This window comes from Centrocercus urophasianus, unplaced genomic scaffold, assembly GCF_019232065.1.
Source record: "Centrocercus urophasianus isolate 14NV4802_14NV808 unplaced genomic scaffold, USGS_Curo_1.0 seq_35, whole genome shotgun sequence".
NCBI lineage: Eukaryota > Metazoa > Chordata > Aves > Galliformes > Phasianidae > Centrocercus > Centrocercus urophasianus.
This window is the reverse complement of record NW_024884922.1, coordinates 7,894,277-7,917,433: the sequence shown is the minus strand read 5'-3', so window position 1 is coordinate 7,917,433 and position 23,157 is coordinate 7,894,277. Positions and strand designations below refer to the sequence as shown.

At 41.5% G+C, this 23,157-nt stretch overlaps 1 protein-coding gene across 8 annotated transcripts in view; it reads left to right on the top strand.

Moving 5' to 3' along the window:
- NEDD4L (NEDD4 like E3 ubiquitin protein ligase) overlaps window positions 1-23,157 on the top strand; it is a 134,127-nt gene that overhangs the window by 82,317 nt on the left and 28,653 nt on the right. For 5 of the 8 annotated variants that reach the window (XM_042831107.1, XM_042831105.1, XM_042831109.1 and 2 more), the window contains 8 exons: window positions 10,206-10,256; window positions 13,167-13,228; window positions 13,331-13,433; window positions 15,697-15,863; window positions 18,230-18,362; window positions 19,117-19,293; window positions 21,336-21,410; window positions 22,736-22,795. In XM_042831107.1, the coding sequence (XP_042687041.1) occupies window positions 10,206-10,256; window positions 13,167-13,228; window positions 13,331-13,433; window positions 15,697-15,863; window positions 18,230-18,362; window positions 19,117-19,293; window positions 21,336-21,410; window positions 22,736-22,795 (828 nt within the window). The remainder of the gene's footprint in view (window positions 1-10,205; window positions 10,257-13,166; window positions 13,229-13,330; window positions 13,434-15,696; window positions 15,864-18,229; window positions 18,363-19,116; window positions 19,294-21,335; window positions 21,411-22,735; window positions 22,796-23,157) is intronic. The other 3 variants (XM_042831108.1, XM_042831104.1, XM_042831103.1) reach the window with 1 other exon arrangement.

Genomic DNA, 23,157 nt, shown 5'->3' with positions numbered 1-23,157 from the left:
GGGCAGAAGGGGAGGTGGGCAGTGGGGGCTGGCACAATGCACCCCAAAGCACAGAGCAACCTGCTGGGTGTGGAAACAAAGCTTCATGAGCACACTTCTCTGTGTTACTGAGCCCCTAAGGATTTGTTAAATGCTGCTGATGGAGATGTGATGAAGTTGACTGCTGGATGCATTGATTTTTATTCAAAATATGTTATTTTTTCCTGATTCCACGATGAATGATACTACAGTTCCCTAAGAACCTCAAAGACAGGCACTGTAAGATGAATGTTTAGATTCTGGATTTCAGCAGATGGAAGTTGGCACCAACTCTGTTACAGCTTTCATCTCTCAGTGTACAGCACTGAAAAAGAGCAAGTAAATATTAGCAATGTTTGGAATTTTAATGAAAGTGGAGTTTAAAACTTTGGTTTTCATTGTGGATGTAATCTGCATCCAGGATATGCTTTTGTGAGTCAAATTCTAGGCATAAAAAATCAACAATGAAATAAATCGCATCCAAGAGCTATTCCTTTGAAGTGAGGCTGTATACTAGCAATTTCTGAAAGCTGTAGGTAGTACATGCATTATAAAATGCAAAATAGCAGCTACTATTTGATGCCTGCAGCCAAAACAAAAGGGTTTTTCAGAAATCAGTGCATTTGTAGAGTTGCTTTAGGCCTGTTGCCCGTTTTCAGTTCTCTGTATTAGAATGCTGGATATTGGCTATGTGAGGGAAATACAATTTTTTGTTCTTCATAGGTAACTGAGTACTGAGAGCCTTTATGGCAGCCACTTGGATGTGGGAAGCTGATGCTGTTTTGTCTGATGTCACTCTTTTTTAATATTCCTCGGCCACATTAATGAGAATCTCAAAGTGAAAGCAAATCTTGCTCACTGTGTTGGTAATGGGAGAACTGAAAGGAAGAGCTCCATGTGCGTAGTGCCTTGCTATTGCTGCCCACCAGGAAGCCTTGCTGTGCTTCTGTTTCAGAGAACTAGCAATGCATTAGGCCAGGATTCTCATATTTACTTTCCTGTAAAGAGAGATAAAAACAAATGCGGTGGAGAAGGGTTTATATGCAGAGTTTGCTGCTTCTCTCTGCGCAGACTTGTGGATGCTACGCCTTTGGATCAATTAATTGCCCAGATTTGCAGGCTGTATGCCTGCAAAAAAAAAGTGAGATAATTCAGTTTCCTATTAAATCAGTGAGTGTTGATGACACAGTAGGAGCAAGTATCTTTTGAATGTAAACATCCCCCTTAATTTATCCAGATATTGAAAAATAGGCATTATTTCAGTGTTCATTCAGTGTGCTCCTTATCTGGTGTTATGACAGGGAAAGCTGTATGGTCGTACCTCAGACGCTTCCTCTCGCAAGCAGGAGGCACATGGAAATGGAGGGGGCAGTTTAACTGGGGAATGCATTTCAGTGTAGGAGAACAGGGGCTTCCTGTATAGGTCTGTGAGCAGGGTTTGCACTGCCTGTTGTCTCTGAGAGCTGCCATGTGACCTGCTCTCTGCAAACAGCTTGAAATGCTTGCTGCTTCACTCACTTACTTATTTACACCTGTTTTGGTCAGCAGACTATCACACGCAGCCCCCAAACCTCTTGCTAAAGAGCCAGTGAGCAGTGCTTGGGAACCTGAGAGGTGCTGGACAGAATACCAGCAGCCTCACAGCCATGCCCTCCTGCCCCGCAGCACTGAGGTTCAGGGGCTGTGCAGATCAGGCAGTGCCACCGTTTGGGTTTGCTGTGCTGGGTGCCAAAGCAGATGCAGAAGGAGGAGGAGGGAGAGAGGAATGCGGAGCCCTGGATGTGCAGTGCTGGTGCCATTCGCCATGGAGCTGATGTGATGTTCTGCCCCTTCTGTTGTGTTTCTGAGAGCCTGGAGCTGCAGGGAGCCCTTACTGCTTTTATATGGTTCCTGAGTTCTGTGGGAAGCAGCATTACAGGCCAGGCATACCTAGCAAGTGTTTCTGCAGCCACCGGCCCTCATGCCATTCTTTTTTTTTTTGTTATAACCCACAGTAGCCGTATATGCATCCACTCTTCATGCAGGGAACACACCAAGAAGTCAGTATTTGATTATAAGAATACCTTCAACATTTTCACCCCTGGTCTTTTTTCTTCACCCTGAGAAATTGTATCGCCACATGCACACTGTTTGGCTACCATCTAAGTGGATAATTTGCTCCCACAAAGACTTTAGAAAAGCTGTTTTGAACTGAGCAGCATAAACTTGTAATTCTCTTTTTTTTTTTTTTTTTTTTTTGTAAGGAATTAATTAATTGGGATTGTCAGTATTCTAAGTTGAATTTTCATGACTTCCTGTGTTCCACCAGGAGGGAGAGAAGAAAATTGTTTAACAAATGAAGTAGTTAAAAATAGTGTGTTTCTGATCTCCTGACATAATACGTGAGCCAGGGAAATAACACAGATTTGGTTTATGTCAGCTCCCTTAAAGGTCACTTCTGAGGAGTCGTAAACCATGGTTCCAAACCAGGGCACTGCGTTCTGCACAACAGCCCTGGTGGGGAAGTGGCTCCTGCCCAAGGTCTCACAGGACCCATGTGGGCATGGGCATGTGTTTCAGAACTGAAAACATGAGAAACCAGCAAGGCAAATGGAACATTGGCTCTCCTTTGCAATACTAACAAAGGTGTTATTTCCAACCTCTGAGTTTTAGCTGGTCTTATTTTCATGAGGTTCTTTGTTTTGGCAGGAGAGGAGGTGTTTGAGCATGTGTCTTTGTGAATTGCTCACTTCTTTGAAGAACTCATGAAGCCAACCCACATTAACTGTCCATTAATCAGCATTTCTATGCCTCAGCAGAGGCATTCCTTCAACTTCTCTCTGGCCAGAGAATGGCAGCTTCTGTTCAGTGCAAATAGCAGATACAAAATGCTCCTGTGCCAAGTATAGGTGGCATTTAGCATTCTTACAAGGTTATTTGTCTGTTGCATTTTTTTCTAAACATTAGGAAAATCATTAAAGAACCAAGTATTACTTCAGATACTGCCAAGTGCATGCCTTCTTGAACACAAGTGCTGCTCAGATCAGGCTGTTAAAGTAACTTACTGAGTGGCTTTGGACAGCTTCGCCTGACTAAATGCCAGCCTGCTTGCAGTTGCTGTGCTGCTGCTATCTCACTGCTCTGCTTCCTGATGCTTCCACGTTTTCTTTGTCTCCTTGGCAATTGGGCTTCATGGCGGAGGAGCTCCTGCTGGTGGTTGAGCATGGCTGGAAGGATAAGTAGGTGAGTGCAGGGGAAATCCAAGCAATGCTGGTAGGAGAAGAAGCCATGGCAGCAGGTGTGGGTCTTTTGCACAGTTCTGGTGTCTGCAGTACAAGGCAGTATTAACGAGCAGCGTGTCAAGTCATTTTTCTCTTTTTAATCTGCTGAATGTCACACCCCACTGCAGAGTGTCCCAAGCACACCTCACCCACTCCCATCATTAGCAGGTGTGCTCTCTTTCAGCAATTGATTCACTGTAGTTCTGTGAGCTGCGTGTTTCTGAGTGTTACCTGTGCTCTCCTGCACAGCAAGTGAGTCTGAAAGGAGAAAGTATGCTTGCTAGGACATAGCCAGTTCATGCATCCTTGTTCCATCAGTTCCCTGTGGCATTGCTTGGAAGCATCTCTGTCCATGGGACATGTGTTGCTCTGTGCAGGCAGGAGGTACTGCAAAAAGAGTTTGAGCACATGCAGAACTTGGGCCTCTGAGAAAGTCCCAGCAATGAAGTGCAGCTCCTGGTGCTTTGGGGAACACCATAATCTTCTGGGCACAGCCCTTCTGCTGTCTGCCCGGCTGGATGTTGCTCTCTGATTTACCAAGGTTAGCTTTCCATCTAAAATCTTTCTACTTTGAATTTGGTTTTCTAGATTCAATCCCTCTTAGTATGTGAGAGTGAAGAATTTTAATAACGTCTTTCATAGACACGTGGCAATGATTCCCCAGTGAATCCTGTGCGGTCTTATACAAACCCAGTGTAAAAAATGCTTTTGCCTCCACTTCTTGCTCCATTGCCAGTGCACAGTTAATTTCAAGAGGATCACAGACGTACAGCATAGAGGGCAGAAAGCATTGGGTCACTCAATAATGTTTGTAGAGTTGCTAGAGTGCTCGTGAATAGCACAGCAGTAGGCAGCTGGGACACCTTCCCCGTGGTTTGGTTGTTCCTATCTTGGAGGTGTCTGTGTGTCTGTTCCTGACATATTTATGTATGTATGTCTGTTACTTAACAAAAGCTATAAATCCTTTTAATGAGGAGCAGCTGTTTTCCAGCAGATGCTCATAGATGTAGGGGAGTGACACCATCCAGTAGCCCTGATCTCGCCATTTTAAGTCATCCTCCAAATGGAAGATTCCCATGTTCTTTACGCTTGGTACTGCTCCATCCTGTTAAGGTATGATACGATCGCTAACAAAACTTCCTGAGAGCCACTGAAAAAAGTCACAGTTCTATGTCAATTTCATAAGTATATTTTGAAATATCCCAAACAATCAGCTTTCAGAAACAGAAAGTTAAGTGGGATTTAACATAGAAAGCAATCTGTGAGAGCTGAGGCAGCCCAGTACGGCAAGCAGAACCCACTGCTGCAGCACATTGCAGTGTTCTCTGTTGGTTTTTTTCGTTTGTCCCCTCCCATCTTATGGAACAGATCTGTCCCAGGGTATTCAATTTCTGGTAGGCTGTCCACCTGTCCTTCCACCTTCCACACGACCCTCTTCATGATTGCAGCCCTCTTACACCTGTGGCATGCTGCAGGCTCCAGGGTGCCATTTGTCACTGAGAACCACACCGGGACACAGAGCTCCCATGTGCCCACGTTTGGATACAGCCAGGACCCAGCAGAGAAGCTGTGTTGTTGTAATTAAGGGAATAAATCTTTAACTCGCTGCCTTTACCCTGCCATTGTCCACAGCTTTTTGGGGATGTTGCTCACATTTCAGGAATGCATCAAGTTTTGGCATAAGTGCCCAGTGCTTCTGAGTGGGTTTAAATAAGCAGTAGCAGCAGAATGCAAATATTTTAGAATTTAAATCATTTATGCTTATGTACTTAATCCATTTCCATAAGGATCTGGTTGTCACGGTTGTCTGTGCATACTGGGAAATGGACTTTTCTCACTCGTCTGCAACTGCAGTGGTGCTGCCTGCTTTCTGAAACAGCTGCTTGGAGTGCTGCTATGTGCAGCACAGGGAAGGGCCTCTGCCTGGGTGTTAGTGCTCTTATCTTGTCAGAGATAAGATGCAGCCACGAGGAGGCCTGTGCAAGTGTACACGATATCCCGGGAGCCACTGTGCAGTGACTTGTCTTTAACTACCCATAATGGATGGAAACAGTACCGGAGGGCTTCAGTAATGAAGTCTTAATGTGATAGATACAGCTGAATGAGAACAGGCTCATTTGGATGTTCAGCAGTATTCTGTGGGGTGTCATTGGCGAGTGCAGAATATTGCATAGAAATCTACTGGCACTCATTAATGTGCCTGCTTTACCTGGTGTTCCAGTACGCTGCTCCCCAATAACTCCTCCTGAAAAACCAAATCCATAGTTTAAAGGCATCGTTCAGATTAATTTGTCATGACAACAGAGCTGGATTTGCAGTGAGAAAGAAAAGATGGAAACTTAAATGAAAGTAGCTGCAGTGGCTGTTCCTGCGTGAAGTTTCTGTGAAGGCCATTAAAGGAACAGTAAATGTCCTTTTATTACTGCACAAATGAACAACTGGGTAAGTGTTGAGGAAATGAACTGAAGGTCTGCTGTTTTGCTATACGTTTGCTTTGATTTACAGAAAGAAACCTATGCTGCCAGGATGTGTGCTGTGTTCTATGGTTGTGTGCTCGCAGGTGGACACAGATGCTGGACCATCTCCATGTCACTATTTGGTACTGAGCTCTGGCTCTGGTTCAGACTTTCATGGATATTCATATTCAGTAGAGCCATTCATGATAAGTAAATAATGCACTCAACAGTAAAGCAGTTCTGCAACGTGAAATACTTTTTCTAAAACATTTTGCTTTGTAGGAAGAATTACTGAAACGTCTTTAATTTTTGATCGGTGAGATCTGCAGAAGACATGAATAATGTATGGGCATGCGCAGGGGCTGGAAGCGGGGTGTCTGCTCTGCTGCTGGAGCACCTCCCTGTGAGGGCAGCTTTGCTAATGAGAAAAACATCTTACAGTGCGATGCCTTTCCAAATCTGAAAGCAGTCAGTTGGAGCTGCTGCAACTGCTGCTCTCTGTTTGGCTACGCCTTTAAGAGCGCCACATTTCTGAGCGTCTGTTTTGTCAGCATTTGGGATGCAAGTAAAAATGCGACCTTTTAAAATCAGAGAAGAGTTCTAGCCGTTTCAGAAGTAATTATTTCTAATAATTTTTAATCAGATAAATTCAACTTCAGGTGGTGTCTCCAAAGCCAGAAATAACGCGAGTTACCTCTGTATGTAAAAAGCACGGACTCCTTTCTATACCTCCTCAGGTGACTACAGACAATTCCACTTAGTAAACTCCCAGGGCAGTGGGCACAGCCCTGAGCTGCTGGAGCTCAGGTAGCGTTTGGACACAGCCATAGTGTTTGCATTTGGTGATCATTAAGCAATCATCAGTACGAACAAGGTGACGCATCCTTTTTCCCATTGTGATTGGCTGGACGTGTGAGATTTGTGTCGGCACTTGGGATTTGATGACTGATGTAATCGGAGCAGCTTGTGTGCATTCAAGAAAATGTAGTGTAGAGAATGCCCAATATGCCAGCTGTCTTTGAGCACACCAAAGAGAAATTTAAGGACTTCTGCATTGGTATTACTTTTCTGCAAGATAGTTGCATAACTAAGGGAGACGGTTGGACAGATTCGGGTTTCCTAAATAGATGGTGTCTTTCTGCCTCCGACACAGAACAGAAATGATTGCTTTTCATTATGAGAGAACTAGCAGGAAAATAGGGCAGAATCTGGAGTAATGAGATTCTGCATTCTCTTTGAAACCAAATAAAGTAAATGTGGCTTTTAAAAAATAATACTGATTTACTATCTCAGTAATCATGAGCTTTTCTGTTACTTTCAGGCATCTTTAGACTTTGGTCCTCTATTAATTCCAATTGAGAAAGGACAGTGGCGAATACTTGCTGACTTGCAATGTGGAGTGCCAAATAAAAATAAAGCTTTCAGGAGGTCTCACCATTTTGTCAGTCTGCCCCTTTGTTGTAAGGGGATAGAGGGGAATATTGGTGGGAAGGTTCAACCTCTACTGCCCTCCCACCAACATCTGCCTCTGACATGGTGGACCAGCGCCATAACATAGGAGGCATTACTTCTGGAGCAGCCCTAATGTTCTTCTATTACAAAATAAGTGATGCACAACGCTGTTGCTCACCATCCACTGGCTGATGCCCAGCCCACCCCTCAGCTGCAGCCCACCCCCAGCCGACTCCCCTCACGTCTGTAATTTTTTCTCATCATGTCACCTGGTATGGAATATCCTTTTGGCCAGTTTAGGTCAGCTGTCATGGTTCTGTCCCTCCTCAGTATCCCCCACCCCCAGCCCTTGTCTTACAGGACAGCAGGAGGAGCTGAAGCTTTGGCCTTGCCTGCGCAGAGTGCTGGACGCAGTGCTGCTGCAGCTGCAGGAGCCTTTGTCCAAAGCAGAGGGACAGTAACCATCCTGGAAGTTTTCCGTGCATGTGAGATTTGCTTTTCTTGAAAAAAAGCTGCATGAACAGATATAGGGATAGGTGTTTGTTTCCAAGTAGTTGACACTGGGGAAATCCCACTGAAGGGAGGTGAAAGATGGGTGGTGTTTGCCAATGTTAAGTGAGAAGCGTGTTGATTCTCTAAAAGCAAAGCATACTGCCAGGTTTTTCCAGCAGTTAGTGAGTGAGTTAATAATCACAATTCCGTAATTAAAAGCCTGTTTGCTGTTTTTATTTAAATTTGGAAAAGACAGGCTCCTTTGTACAGGTGCTCTTTTTGCATTGCTGTATGAGTATATTGCACAGCCATGTGTCCGTCTCCAGGGGTCAGAGGGTTATGCTATCTTTGTAACAGAAACAGCATTCTTATTATGTTATCATATAAAATATGGATTTTAATATTAAACCTAATGCTCTGCTATGAGGAATATGTAAACTTGGCTTCAGAGCAGCAGCATGCACTTCCTGGAATCCTGTGCATAGTGGGGGTATAAATAAACGCAGGTTCTTTGGAATTCAGTGGGGCTGATATCTGGTGTCATTAACAGGTTCTGCCAGAATTTGTATTCCCTGACAGACAGTTGATTTTTGATTAATGCAAGATGCTTTATTTTGAAAATCAATATCTTAGAAGATTAATGAATACCAGATATAAATCCAGCACAGTGATTGGCAAAGCAAATGCACGTATGTTATTTAATTACTGTATGTCTTGTCTGTTGCCAAAATTTCATTCCTTTGGAAATGTCATATTCAGCAGTCAAATTTAGATTGAGGTGCTGGACGTCATCGTTTTTAGGTGAGGTATGAAAACGGGGATAAGCATAGGGTAGCGCAGGCATGGTTTACTTCTGGTTTTGAGATAAACTGGTTTCAAAGGGAATTATTTTTTATTTATGTGTTAGTATATAGTGCTGGCAACTGCTAACTGTAGGAGCTGCTCAGTGTTGTGTCAGTTCTGAGGTGTCCCTAAGTGAGAAAGGTAATGCCTAAGTGAGCAGCATTCAGAAGGCACACAGCTTGAACAGAAATGTCTGTGTGGTCAGGATGCAGATGTTTTCTGCTAGAACGGTTGCACCCACTGCCACTGTATGAATTGATCAGGACTCACTGTTGGGTGAGAAAACTGTTGGCTGCTGTTTCTTTTTGGGATTTAGTGAGTGATGACAGTATGTGTTCTCCCTCTGGAAGTTATCCTCTTTGTCCACCTCTGCTAACATGCTCTATTCCTTTTCTTCTGTCCTTGCAAGCACATTCCTGGGCTCCATCAGCAGAGGGGTGGCCAGCAGGGACAGGGAGGTGATTGTCCCCCTCTGCTCTGCTCCTGTGAGGCCCCATCTGCAGCGCTGTGTCCAGGTCTGGAGCCCCCAGCACAAGAAGGACAAGGAGCTGATGGAGAGGGTCCAGAGGAGCCACAGAGATGATCAGGGCACTGGAGCACCTCCCCTACGAGGACAGGCTGAGGGAGCTGGGCTTGTTCAGCATGGAGAAAAGAAGGCTGCGGGGTGACCTCATGGCAGCTTTCAGTACCTAAAGGGAGCCTGCAAACAGGAGGGGAATCAACAATTTGAAAGAGTTGATAGTGATAGAACAAGGGGAAATGGTTTGAAGTTGAGGGAGGGAAGATTGAGGCTGGATGTCAGGGGAAGTTCTTTGCTATGAGAGTGGTGAGGTGCTGGAACAGCTGCCCAGAGAGGCTGTGATGCCCCGTCCATCCCTGGAGGTGTTCAAGGCCAGGTTGGATGGGGCCCTGGGCAGCCTGGGCTGCTATGAAATGTGGAGGTTGGTGGCCCTGCGTGTGGCAGGGGGTTGGAGATTTGTGATCCTTGAGGTCCCTTCCAAGCCTGGCCATTCTGTGATTCCGTGATTGCCAGAAGTGCTCTGAGAAGCGCTGTGTCAATGTTTGTGCTGTGTGAGGTGGGAGGTGTGGATGGGTGGTTTGGCCCTTGGGTACCACGTGTTTAGACATCATCAGGTGTCAGTGGGTGCTGGAGAGATGAGGCTGCCAACAAGTTCTACTTCTTGCTTTCTCTTTGGTAAAATTATAAGCTCTTAGCTGAGGGGAAACTGTTTGCAATTCATGCAGCTGTACCTTCACTAGTGGGACATTAGTTTTTCCTCCCTTCCCCATTAGTTGTGAATGTGAGGTTCTCCTTAAACTAAAGGTAAAAAAGTAACTAAGCTTGGGCAGGAACACATGCTGAACTGCTATGTCATCCTGCTTTTTAAATGTGTGTTGAGCCAAGAATTCATGCACAGAGTTGATTATCATTTTGTATTTTGAATTATGCATAGGTCATTAGAGGAGGCACTGGAATTTCACCAGCACTCAACACCCACGCTGTGGACTAAAAAGCCATTTTGAAGTGTCAGAGTGTTCTGTTGGAATAGCTGAATTGTACAGAACTGTATTTATTCCTGCTTCATTGTGACTGGATTGGTGTTCATCATTTTTTACTCCTCTGGTGTAAAGAGAACCTCATGGGTAAAATTGCTTATTTTCTGCTTTTTCTTTTCTTTGACAGACTAGAGACGACTTCCTGGGCCAGGTGGATGTGCCTCTTAGCCACCTTCCGGTAAGAAATACTTTGGTCCGTGTGCTTCTTTTTGTCATCCCCAGCTGTTAAAAGCTCATGACAATTTACTGAAATAAATTCAACTTAAAGCACATACTCCCAGTAGAGCCACAGAGGCTTGAAAGAAAAATCTCACAAAAATAGAGCCCCGCTCTGCAGAGGTGTCTGCAGTTGTCCCCTTTGCAGAGGCTAGGGAGGTGGTGATTCTGTGGCGCCCAATGACATTTCCAAAATCCAGATTTCTCTTCTGGTCCATTTCTCATCCTGATTCTTTCTTAAAATCCTTGTCTGGCCTGAGTCAGATGATGAATGACACAGCCAAGCTCCATTTCTTCCTGAACTTCTGTTGAAAGTGTTGAAGAAAATAAAAATGTTTTTTGGTCCCATTTATTTGTCTACATAATGCATGGCTAAGGTTATGGGATAAGATTATCACTCTGTCATCAGGTTTTCATAGATATCCTTTTTATATAACATGTTCAACATTCAGAAACTGCTCAACACTGTCCTTAATGTAATCTTAGTCCAATGAAGACGGCGGCAGAATTATTACAGACAGCAGTGCATGAAAGCTTTCAGTGCCAGTACTGAAAAAGTTTGAGGGAGAGCTCTGTGCTTCTGCTGTCAGTAGGTGGGCCCTGATCACATCTGTTTCTGTTGTTTCACTCGGGTTGGCACGTGCTGAAAAGGCCAGACAGTGCTGGATTGGAGACAGGGATGCTGTAATGAAAGGCAAATAACTAAACATCAGGGTGTTTGTGATTGTGATGGTGGGTATTTATGAGGAAATGTACTGCGAAGTATAAAATGATGCTGTAAGTTTTACTGTGTGCCTATTTTGCAGAGTCAGGTTGTATTTTACAGTTCTGTTTTTAGTGACCATTAGTTTTAGTTATTACAAATCATGAACGAGAATTGAGAGAGCTGCAGGACTGTCACACACTTTCTGTGAACTGTCTTGAGAAATTAGCAGCTTTCTTCCTTCCACACTGCATAAGAGGTTGACTCTTCCTATACACAGGAAGCTTCACTGTCTTCTCTGTGGTCTTAACTGGCACTTGAGTTTGCATCTCTCTAGCTCATATTCAAAACAGTGGAATGCTACACTTACTCTTTCAAATCGTTTTTAGACTTCTACTGTCTTTACATAGAAACTGATAAATTAAAATTTCCTAGCTGCTTCACTGCAGAATAAATTCAACTGTGCTAAGATGAGAAAAGTTTATACTTAGTACCCCCCACTTTTTTCCATGGAGGCTCACTAGAAAGTGAATGTGCTTCCTCTACAAAATCCCTTCTCTGCATGTTTGCAGATAACTTCTTTAGCTCCAGAAGGTGTTTTCTTCTGAATTTCCCTTGCAAATACTTGCAATTTGTATCTCAGAACCATTGCACTGAGAGGCACACAGCAGTGTCTGCACAGGGTGCTTTCCTGCCCATGTAGATGTACTCAAACTCTGTAACAGTGACTTACATTGTGCTTCCTAAGGTCTGCACTAATTTGATGCTCAGGGAAACATCCTCTGTGACTTTTTATTTTAATCAGTGTTTTCCTCATTCATCCTTCCTATACAGCGATAGGAGAGATTGTGATATATTTACTAGCAAATGTTTTCTTTTAGCTGTAGAATTGTTTGGCAGAATCCTGGTTCTCTCTGACCTTATCCAACCTTTCTCAGCAAAACTTGGTTAAAGTACACACCTTTTACTTTATGTACATTGAATAGAGATGAGACTACTAAAAGGCAATACTGTATAATCAGGCATGCTTTACAGTGCTGTTGGTTTGATTAAAAGCTGCTATCTCTCTGAGAAAATGGGAAGTCTGTCTCAGACAGATTAAGTGGAAACTTAATGCAGGAAATGCCTTGCAGGATGTTCTGTGACAAGCTAATCTGTATGGCATTGGATGTAAAATCTGTGATTATGAATTGGAATTCATTTTTAATTTACTGTTTATTGACTTTGAGGTAATACCTGGGAGATAGATTATCCTGTGTCTACAAAAGTCTAGTGAAGGAATTGCACACAAGTAGTATTCCTGTCAGTAAAGATAGGGCTTGTAAAGGCTTTGTAGATATGCTATCATTTTCTGTAATTGCTGGCAGATGGGAGCAACATTCTTCTAGTTGTGCTCATATTAAGAAAATTTTCTGTAAATGTGGTCTTCATTGTAGCATGTGCTTACATCTTCAGTATAACACAGGCCATACTTCCAATTTCGTAGCCCCAGCCATACAATAACTAGTGCACCCCTTAAATCAGAAGATTTAATCTGTGTATGGATTTCTGCCTCTCGTATTTGCCTTCTCATTTCTAAATTTCTAGTTCTGCACCAATAATGGCCCTCATTTCACAGACATGGCGAGTGCAGCAGATCTGAATTTCTTCTAAGATTCAAAGCTTTATGAAACTTCCAGCTGAATGTAAATCAGATGACGCAGCCTGTCAACCTGCAAATATTACTGATCTGCCCCATAAAGAATTTCAACCTCTCACTGTTTTTCAAAGTCTAAACAGCTTTGAAATAAGAAACAAAAGCTAGCTGAGCTGTATTTTTTTTAATAGTTTCCTAATATGCATAACAAACAGCCTTTCAGGTGGATGCATCCTCCTCTGGCAGTGCTGTTGGGTGGCAGCAGAATGTTGGCAGGGGTTTGCTTTATGGGATCTTCCAGATCTTGCTGTGTGGGTTTCCATGCAGCGATGAGGCAGAGTTCAGCCCATTGCTGGTATTTGCAGTGACATCTAGTGGACCTCTTGTGCAGCTATATATTAACCACCCACCCAACCCAGGGTAACCCACACTGTAGAATCTTCTCTAGCAATGTCTGCAATGTGAATGTTCCTTATGTACTACTGTGCTTGTGGGCAAGCCCTTTAAGTTGTCATTTTCTTACATACTTGTAGACTGAAGACCCAACCATGGAAAGGCCATATACATTTAAGGATTTCCTTCTCAGACCAAGAAGGTGAGGATTTGTATTTGTATTTTAAAACATTTCTTACTTCAAGGTTTATTACTTGCAGCTGTTGAAGAGCTATTCAATTAAATGTAACTTCGTGTCTTCTAGTCACAAGTCTCGTGTAAAGGGTTTCTTGAGACTGAAGATGGCTTACATGCCTAAGAATGGTGGCCAAGAGGAAGAAAATAGCGATCAAAGGGATGAGTCTGAGGTAAGACAATCAAGAGGTCACTATCTGATATCTTTTTCTTGTCATTCTTATGCATCTGGAGGTGTGTAAGTTATTAGAGTTTTAGATAGAATCTTAGAAGGAGTTGTGGTTTTGAAAGATAAAATGATGGTGTTAGTTTAGCTTCAACATATTCTTCCCCTCCCATGCTTTCAAAACCATAAGATGATATTTTCTCTACTGTTTCAAGTGGCACAATGAATACTGAAGTCTCTCTGATTCGGTTGTGGTGTGGTTTTTTTTCCATTTTCATGAGCATTCCCAAGGCTGCATAAGTCACGCCAAGAGAGCAGAAGAATTTGAAAAGTCTATCCACATAATTCATATTTGACATAAGCGTGATGGTCTGTTTTCAATATCTAAGCATGTCTTCCTCTGTAGTGTGTCCAAGTTAGCTGTTGGAACATTTTTCTTTATTTTCTTGGCAACACCAGCTTTACAGAGAGTAGTGCTCATGCGGGTACAGCAGGTTTAAAGACTTCCCAGCACTCCTACCACCATCATCCATTTTAAGAATTACTGTAATTAGAGCTGACAGAGTGGATGTTAGCCCAAGTTTGCTTTAATTACTAATAATGGGCAGTCATCTGTAATTGGAGAAGGAGGGCTGTTGTCCCAAGCCATACATCTGTGTTCTGCAGCTTCTCAGGAGGTCTGCCCAAGAGCTGGTGCAGAGGCAGCTGAGGTGTCTCAGGGCACGCAATAATGCAGCACCTCAGTTCATCGCCTTCAGCACTTTACAGATTCAAAACTCAGCTTTATTTCTCTCTCATCATGTACAAAAAAGGTGTATGTATGTGTGTGTAAATATGCTTGTATTTTGTGTGTGTATGTGTGTTTATAATACAATTTGCATAAAAACCTGAGAAGTTTATATACGTATATATATGTGTCACACTCAGACATATTATTTTATAAAACAAACAGTAATCTCTAACTGTGAATTTCATAGAATGACCATATTTTTAATGTAATCTGATTTTTCTGTGATAATTGAAGTAACAAGACTGTAAAAGGCTCCGTTGTGCTTAGTTATTAAATTCGTTAGTGAATGGATTCTTTCATGTAAATAATACATCTCATAATTGGTGCCTAAATAACTGACTTGAACTTACTAGCAGTTTTTTAACAAAACTAGTCTGAAAAGTATGTTTCAAGAATAGAGTCTCTCATATAAAAAAAAAATTTCAGCAGCATGCATGCAGTGATGCTCTCTTTACCCACAGGTCTCTATTTCTGAACATTATTTATTGTCTGTTTTGCTGTTGAAAATAACTTTTTGTCTTAAATCACTTTACTTTACTCACCTGTGTGAGTAAGGTCCTCCTGACTCGAGTACATAAGATAATGCCACAAGGCCCTGGCAGTGTCCCACAGAAACAGCATTTCTAGTAAATCAGTGGTAATGAAAAGCTTCTGTGTTTCATTTAACAGAACACTTCTAACTCTAATTTCTGAACAGCAGCAGGGAAGGAATTTTCTTATCTGTAATTGAATTGCAGTATTTACCTGGAAAGGATACCCTATGGCAATTAGATTTCAGTTTGAATTCAGGTAGATTTATGTATTAAAGTCTTCTGAAACAGGAATAAAATATAGTGTGGTTGCAGTGGATACTTGAAGCTGTGTTACATGTTTGGAAGTAAAATTAGTTTTAGGTTGTTCCGTTTGCTTGTTTTTTAATCTTTCCCAGAAAAGGCATGTTAGACTAATAAGGACATCTGCCTGTTGTCCTTGGGACTTTTTACATACCTTCTTGGGACTTTTTTGCTGCTGTCAGCGTCTGTCAGACCCTTTGGCAAATCACAGATGAGTCTGTCGGAAAGACAGGACAGAGGTGGTGAACAGGAGAAGTTCCTGTGTGCTTTGGGAGAGTGGGAAAGCAAAAAGAAAACCAGTGATTATCCTTTATGAGGAAAAGGGCACAGCTTGAGTTCAAAAGTTAGCAGTTGGCTCTCTTTGGCTTCACGACTGGAGATCTGCACCTGGCTACCAGGAGGAATACCCACCCAAATAATTTTGGGATTCCCAAACTTACAGATTCAATAGAATGGTAGAAGTTTAGTGTTTATGTCACTGAAATGTAGCACACGCTGTAATCATGAAGTTTCTTCCGTTTCTCATTGCCTTAGATTTTAAAAAATAGGGGGAAAAAAAAGTAGGAATCTTTACCCTTGTGGGCAATACTGATGCAACTTCTCTCTTCGACTTGAGCTCTGACATCTTTTCTGCTCTCATTCCTAAGCACGGATGGGACGTGGTTGATTCCAACGACTCTGCGTCTCAGCGCCAGGAGGAGTTGCCACCTCCTCCACTGCCTCCTGGGTGGGAGGAAAAGGTTGACAACCTGGGGCGGACTTACTATGTCAACCACAACAACAGAACCACGCAATGGCACCGACCAAGTTTGATGTAAGTGGCATTGTAGTGCTTTGTCCTGTTTGTGGGTATGTGCAAAAGTTAAGGAGAATAAATTGTTTTCTTCTGTAGAGACTATTGACAAAGTATTTTTTAAAAATGCAAGCACAGGCATTTCAGGTCTTTTAAGTTTTAAGTTAGAGTGACTCCTCTTCTGCTTTTCTGTGCTTGTGCTAATGCGGAGTTCCTGTTCAAGCCTTCATTGTACATTGCCTATAAATAGGTTTATAATGCTGTAGCAGTGTTTAACTGAAAATGTTAAGAGTTGTGCTGAGATAATGAGTTAGGTGAACATCTTTCACTATTTTTCTGTAGCTACTACTCTCCCACTGTTGCTTATTACAAGTGCTGTTTGCTCTTTCTTGCATGTTCATTATCATAGTTGTATTATGTGTGTGTTTCTATATTTAACTTTGTTATTTTTGCCTAACGTGTTTATCCTAGATTAATTAGATTATCTTAGGTTAATTAATTAGAATTTAATTAGTTTTTGTCCAGCAGATTTTGAACTGTTTTTTTTAAATGCTATCTGTTAAGCAGCTTTTACTTTTCTCAAGTGAATGCCATCCATCTCACAACGGTATCAGTAACTGCCTATAAAACTTCAGTTTTTATAAATTATTTAATTTAGCACCTCCTTTAATTCTGACTATGGTAAATGAAGTGAAGATTACATGGCTTCAGAAATGCTTTACTGACACATATAAAAAAATAATAATCATTGGAAAATGGCATCAGATGGGTGTATAATTTGAAGGCTTCAGGTTGGTGAGTAGCTAAGATGACCAAAAAGTCAGTATCACAAGTGATTTGGGAATGCATAATCACTACTAGGCTTGATAAAGAATGAGGTGGACACCATACTCATGCAAATTAAGTAACATTGGGGTTTTTATTGTCTCTTGTTTTAAGATAGAAACAAAGGAAAATTTAGAGCGATGCTTCAAGCCTTGTGCCCAGGAGGCCATTAAGGCCAACAGCATCTTGTGTTGTGTCAGAAGTAGTGTAGCCATAAGAGCAGGGAAATGATTGCTCCCCTGTTCTCAGCACTGGTGAAAACTGCACCTCAGTGCTGTGTTCATTGTTGGGCTCTCATACAAAAAAGACGTGGAGGCTCTGGAGCATCTCTGGAGAGGGGAACGGAGCTGGGAGGGTTCTGGAGCACAGTGCTGTGGGGAGTAGCTGAGGGAATGGGATGGTCAGTGTGGGGAAGGGAAGCTCAGGGGAGACCACATCACTGCCTACAACTCCTGAAAGTTGTGCTGGGAGCCTCTGCTCTCAGGTGACAGTGATGGGACAGGAGGTGGTGGCCGCACGTTGTGCTGGGGAAGAGTCAGGTTGGATATTAGGGTATTTGTTCTCAGAAGGGGTTCTGAGGCATTGAACGAGGCTGGCCAGGGATGTAGTTGAAGCACCATACCTGGAGGTATTCAGGAGATGTGCAGATGTGGCACTTAGGTGCCTCGTTGAGCAGTAGGGTTGGCTGTGATGGTTTTTAACGGCTGGATTTGATGATCTTGGACATCTTTTCCAAACTAAGTGATTCTGATTTTGTAAATTTATGAAACCACTCGGAGTGAAAGGTTCTTGTGGGGTTGATAGTAGAATCAACAGTGTTGGCCTCTCAGTTTGAGACTAGTAACTCAGATACTAATCTAGTCAGTAAGAGAAAATATTGATCATTGTATAGTCTGTGTCAGTTGAGTAATTTGTCTTGCTGTGCTAAAATGTTTTCTCAAATAAATGCTTCCTGAACATAAATCTCTTTAAAAGCTACGGTCCCTCATCCCGAAGGAGAGGTTTAAATGGAATACTGCCTTTTAACAAGCTCTTGTAGCCCTTGAGTACTGTAATGGAGATGCAGAGATATGCACAGGGGGAAGCTGCACAAGTCAGGAAGGGACACCATTAAGGGAATTTTTTTTTTTTTTTTCCATTACAACCATTGCAGATATGAGCTGAACTAGTGGTGTCTAGTAACAGCTTGTTATTGCTTTGGCTATTGCAAAAAGAAAAGCAATAGTTGGCATAAATAGGGGGGCAGAAGTAAAATCTCTGTGTCAGGAATGATTCTAGTCATGCTGGGAAAGGATAAGTTGTAAGGGGTTAACATCTTACAGTGGGGACTCATTTTTCTGGTTTAACAACTCTGTTGTACAAAGAATGTTAATTTCCAGTCTTACATGGCATTCGTGAAATGCTTTTGGTTTTATTTCACTTGGATTAAAGAATTAAATTTCCTCCTGTTTATGAAGCCTGACATGTGCAAGAGTAATGAATTTTTAGCTATAATCAAAAGCATTAATGAGTTTAAGATTCATTGTTGTCTTGTTCTTTTCTCCTTCGCTTCTTTTCCCCAGTGATGTGGGATCTGATTCAGATAACAACATCAGACAAATAAACCATGAAGCAGCCCATAGGCGGTTTCGCTCTCGAAGACACATTAGTGAGGATTTGGAACCGGAACCTATGGAGACTGGAGACATTCCTGAGGTATATAAAGGTCTTGCTTTTAAGAGTTTCACCAATCTCAGGCCAAAACGTTTCCCATTTTGTAAGCTAATTACTATGCACCGTGAACAGGAACGGTTTTGCATGGTTTTTAAGGAAGTCGACTGATCAGAAGACTGGAGACACAGTAAAAATCCTAAGACAGTTACACTTTCCTGCACATACGCTTTTGTAGGTGGCCAGTAGAGTATGCACTGTGTTAAGCACCATGTAAATGACACACATTTGTAATAGCAAGCACTGCTCCTTATCTCCAAGAAGATGAAACACTTTCAATAATCTGCTTTGAATAACAATGAGACAAGTTTGTAAGAAGTGAAATGTACCAAATGGAACTGCCATTTGAGTTTTCTTCTGTCTTAATTTAGAAGGAAAACAAGCTATTTTTCCCCCAAAAAATACTTGGCTCTATTTAAAACTCAAGAGATCTTGTTAATCAGTATTTTTAATCTACAGATAGAACAACGTAGTGAATTTGGTAGATGTTTTTAAGCAAACTTTTTGTGTAAAGATCCCGTTCAGCCTTAAGGAATGTTTTATGTGGAATGTTTTTATGAATGTTTTCACTGAGAAACACAACTATTTGTGTGCACAAAGGGTTAGTTTATTTCATTAAGTGTTAATGCTGATGATCACACTTGCGTTTGCCACAGTGAGGTGGCTGCCTGGAACACACGGGGAAGGAGAGGCTTGGTTTGACTTTAAATAGCTAATGCAGCTTCTTTTCTTTTGTCAGCCTTGGGAAGCCATTTCAGAGGAGGCGAGTGCAACTGGGGATTCTTTAAGCTTATCGTTGCCACCACCTCCTGCATCTCCTGTGTCCCGTAGCAGTCCTCAGGAGCTATCTGAGGAACTGAACAGAAGGCTTCAGATCACTCCAGACTCTAATGGGGAACAGCTGAGTTCTTTGATTGTACGTGACACACTGCTTTCTCTGTATACATCTTTACTACTTTACTGATTTTTGTCAGCTTTACATAATCCTGAATTGTTTATGTGGATGAGTAGGTATTGCTGGTCTTAGGAAAAACTGAATACTCTGTTAAAAGCATCTTTAAAAAAAAAAATCAGCTTAGTTTCACTGTAGAAGCAGACCTTTATTTAGGTTTAATGTTTTTTTATTTTCCTACATGAGTTTAATTTGAGAGCCTACTGCTCTTATACCTTTAGTGAAACAAAATGCATCATGTAATACTAGAGAGCATCAAGCTAGGAATATCCAAAAGAAAGAGGAAAGACTGAATGCTGCTCCAATCATCACTCATTTTATTGTGTGATAACTTATCACAGCTTGGCGTTTACCTGTGCGTAGTTATGCTGAAGAATGTGTTGGAATTTTACAAATCCCCATCATAGTTTACTGGTTAATTGTCACAAGACTAACAAAGGATTAGAACTGAAAGAAAGTAGTTATGGTGAAATGCTCTGTGGATTTATTAATAACTAGTCTGGAGAACCACAGCAGGTTGCTTGAGGTGAGAAGAGAATATAAGTTCTGTTTGTGTGTGTTACCTATTAGTTGGACACTTAGGATATCACAAAAAGTAAGGATACCATGCTTTCAACTGAAATGTCTTATGTCTCTCTGATTGAGAAAACAATTGTAAATATAAAAGAGAGCATTGTGTTGAGATTTAATCATTTCCTTGGTGTGCACTACTAAGGTACCTCTGCAGTTAAAGTGAGGAGTGATCACACTTAACTCTTTTTCTGATCAAATAGAATCTTGATTAGGTGCAATTTTTTCACAAAGAACCTATGCAGTGTATACAATGACTTGAATGTTATATAGAGATTAGTTCAGCAAATTATGGCTCTGATTGCCAGCCATCTGCACAAAGTCTGCTTCTGTAGATAACTGCAGGTTCCAGTGACCTTCACCTCGAGGATGGGACGTTAATCGAGTAGGAGCAGTGTCAAGAACAGGGCCTATATTTACTGTACATAAAATAATAAGTGGTATAGCTACAAAATAATCTGAATTAAAATAATTCAGTAGTAATGTACAAAGTAGCTCTTTTATGAGCCATTAAATAACATCTTACTTACCACTGCAGTGCAAATTTTAATAAGACCACACTTACTAAGGAAGAAATTGTGAGAGCATTTACTGTCTGTTACACTACCCACTGAACTGGGTGTTGTGTTACTGAAAGGAATAAAATGAAGCAGCTCTGAAATTATTCTGTCTGCACGTGGAGATTAAGTGGGTCAGCAGTGTTCAGTCCATGGCCCCAGAGGATCTGCCACAGCAGCTTGTGTCTGACTGTTCCCACGGCTCTGGCCTCTGCGAGAGCTCACTGGCCTGATCTAGCACTTAACTCTGGGCTTGCAAATCTGCCCAGTTCTGAGATTTGTATTAACAGCAAAAAGACATCAAGAGCATCATTTGGATTGAGCAGGGTGGTAGGAAGGGTTTGGCACTGCCAGCTAAACACAGGATGCGCCTGCTTGACATCTCCTCTTGACCCAAATTCCCAAAAGCTGTGAGATCAGCTCAGTGACTGTGCAGGCTGTTGGATCCAGGACTTTTCCTAAACCCAAATCTAGACTGGCTTTGCATGAACCTGGCTAAGATCCGCAGGCTGCTGGCTGTACCTAGAGGTGCTTTGACCTCAGCAAGGCTCCCAGCGAAGGTTCTGCAGAGCATCCTGCTTTCCCACCACAGGCTCAGGGTGTCATCAGCACCAGAACCACATGGTCATCTTACATGTTACTGGCATCTCATTGTGCCCACATCAAGGAACAGACACAAGGGTTACCTAGTACAGTAAGCCATGTGTGAGATTCCAGTAGCTCTGATGTACTGATTTTCCAAGGACTATATTGACAGTATTCAGCCACGAGTTGCATTCTTCCTTATGCTGCTTGTTCTCCCTCTAGGTTTTCTAAGGTGTCTTCCAAAGATACTTGAAAGTAGTTAAACTTACAGATGTTTTCTCTTTTTTTTTTCAGCAAAGAGATCCTTCCTCAAGACTGAGATCTTGCAGTGTAACAGATGCAGTTGCTGAACAGTCTCAATTATCTTTGGTAAACGAAAGCTAATTTTTATTTATTTCTTCTTCTTTTAACGTCATCTAATTCTGAATGGTGTCTTTTCCTAGATCAGTTCTAGGCAGATCTAGTGCAGTTATGGACGTGTGGCTATCCTAAATCATTCTGGAAACTAAAATAGTGTCAAAGTACAGTGAGGAATTCCAAAAGAGAGAAAAAACGTTTTGAGACAGAGTATAGTCATAGTGTCTGACTTCAGTTACCTAACACAGAAATGTAGTTTATTAAACACTTGTGTTCAGTTGATGTATGAGGTGGAGAGAGAAAACCTTCCCATGAGTGTTTTCAGATAGGATATCAATCCACACACACAAAAGATTACACAAGTTTACCATGAAAATGTTAAGTAGGGAGCTTCTGATGAGTTCATTGCTAAAGCTGATGTCTCTCCTTTGTTTCTTTCTGTTGTTATTGGTTAGACATTTACTATAACTGCAGTATTTTTCTCTTTGTTCTGTGTGTTCTGTATGTTTGGTGTATCCACATTTGTTGCTCGGAGTTGCATGCAATTGCTGTTGTTCAAAAGGGTGCTTATGAAGGATGATGCACCTCTTTACTTTCTTCCCTGGATAAACAATTGTGTGGTTTTCAGTACAATTATGCCTTAACTGTCTTCTCTCCATACTAGAGGAAACTGTCACTTAACGAAGTCTGATCCAGAGATGGTCTGCTGCTTAATTTAATATAACCTCATGGAGTATGAGTTTCTTTACCTCATGCAGTCACTTGGGGCCTTGTTGTGATCCGCCTTTCAGTTTGCTATTGCAGAGCATTCATTTATTTAGCAGAAGAATTGAAATCATTGCTCTATTATTACAAGGACATTTCTTGATTTTAATCTTTATTGAACCAATGATAGTTTATCTTCCAGCAACTCAATCCATACCTTCTTTCTAAATTGTGTTGATTTTGGCTGTATTAATCCTTAGTGAAAATTTGAAATGCCAATTTCATACTTCTGATCTAATTTTTTCTGGTGATCAAAGTGGATCCATTCTGTTTCTAAGGGAAATTAATCATGTTACACTCAGAGTGAATGATCTTGTCATCCTTAGCAATACTGCTCATACCAGAACTCTTGAAATTAGTTCCTTTGGTGATTTTTCTGTCAAGTTCTTTCTTGTTTATCAGTGATTGATGGCTTAATTTTTTTCTACACCATCTTTGAAATTATTTAAACCTGATTGCTCTTTTAATAAATTTTAGATTGTAGATGATTCCTTATTCCTCAAGATGTAAGAATAAACTGTGCCCTTCAACACCAAGTATACTTACCTGTAACATTAATTATCATTTAACAGCAGAGTGGCCAATCTAGGAGATCTCGTTCTTCAACTGTCACAGGTGGTGAGGAACCAACGGTAATATCTTTATCCAACACTATCTCTGAATGAAATGTGGGCGAATTTAGGTCTTGTACAGTAATTAACATTTTTTCACAGAGCAGCAATGCGATAATTGACATACAGCCACTGAAGCAATAGTTGCATTTATTTCGTTATTTATTTGTTACACTTCAGATTTGCTCAAATAATGCTCTATTCACTCTAACTTCAGTTTAAGGCTATTTTATTACTTGTATATGCTAGTTTTAACAAAGCTTTACTAAAAACATACCATAAACTTATAAAAAACAAGATACAGTGCCTAATTCTTTAAAACTTGAAATAACCAGTATTTAAAGATATCAACTCAGTATACTTGTATCTTTCATTGTGCTTCT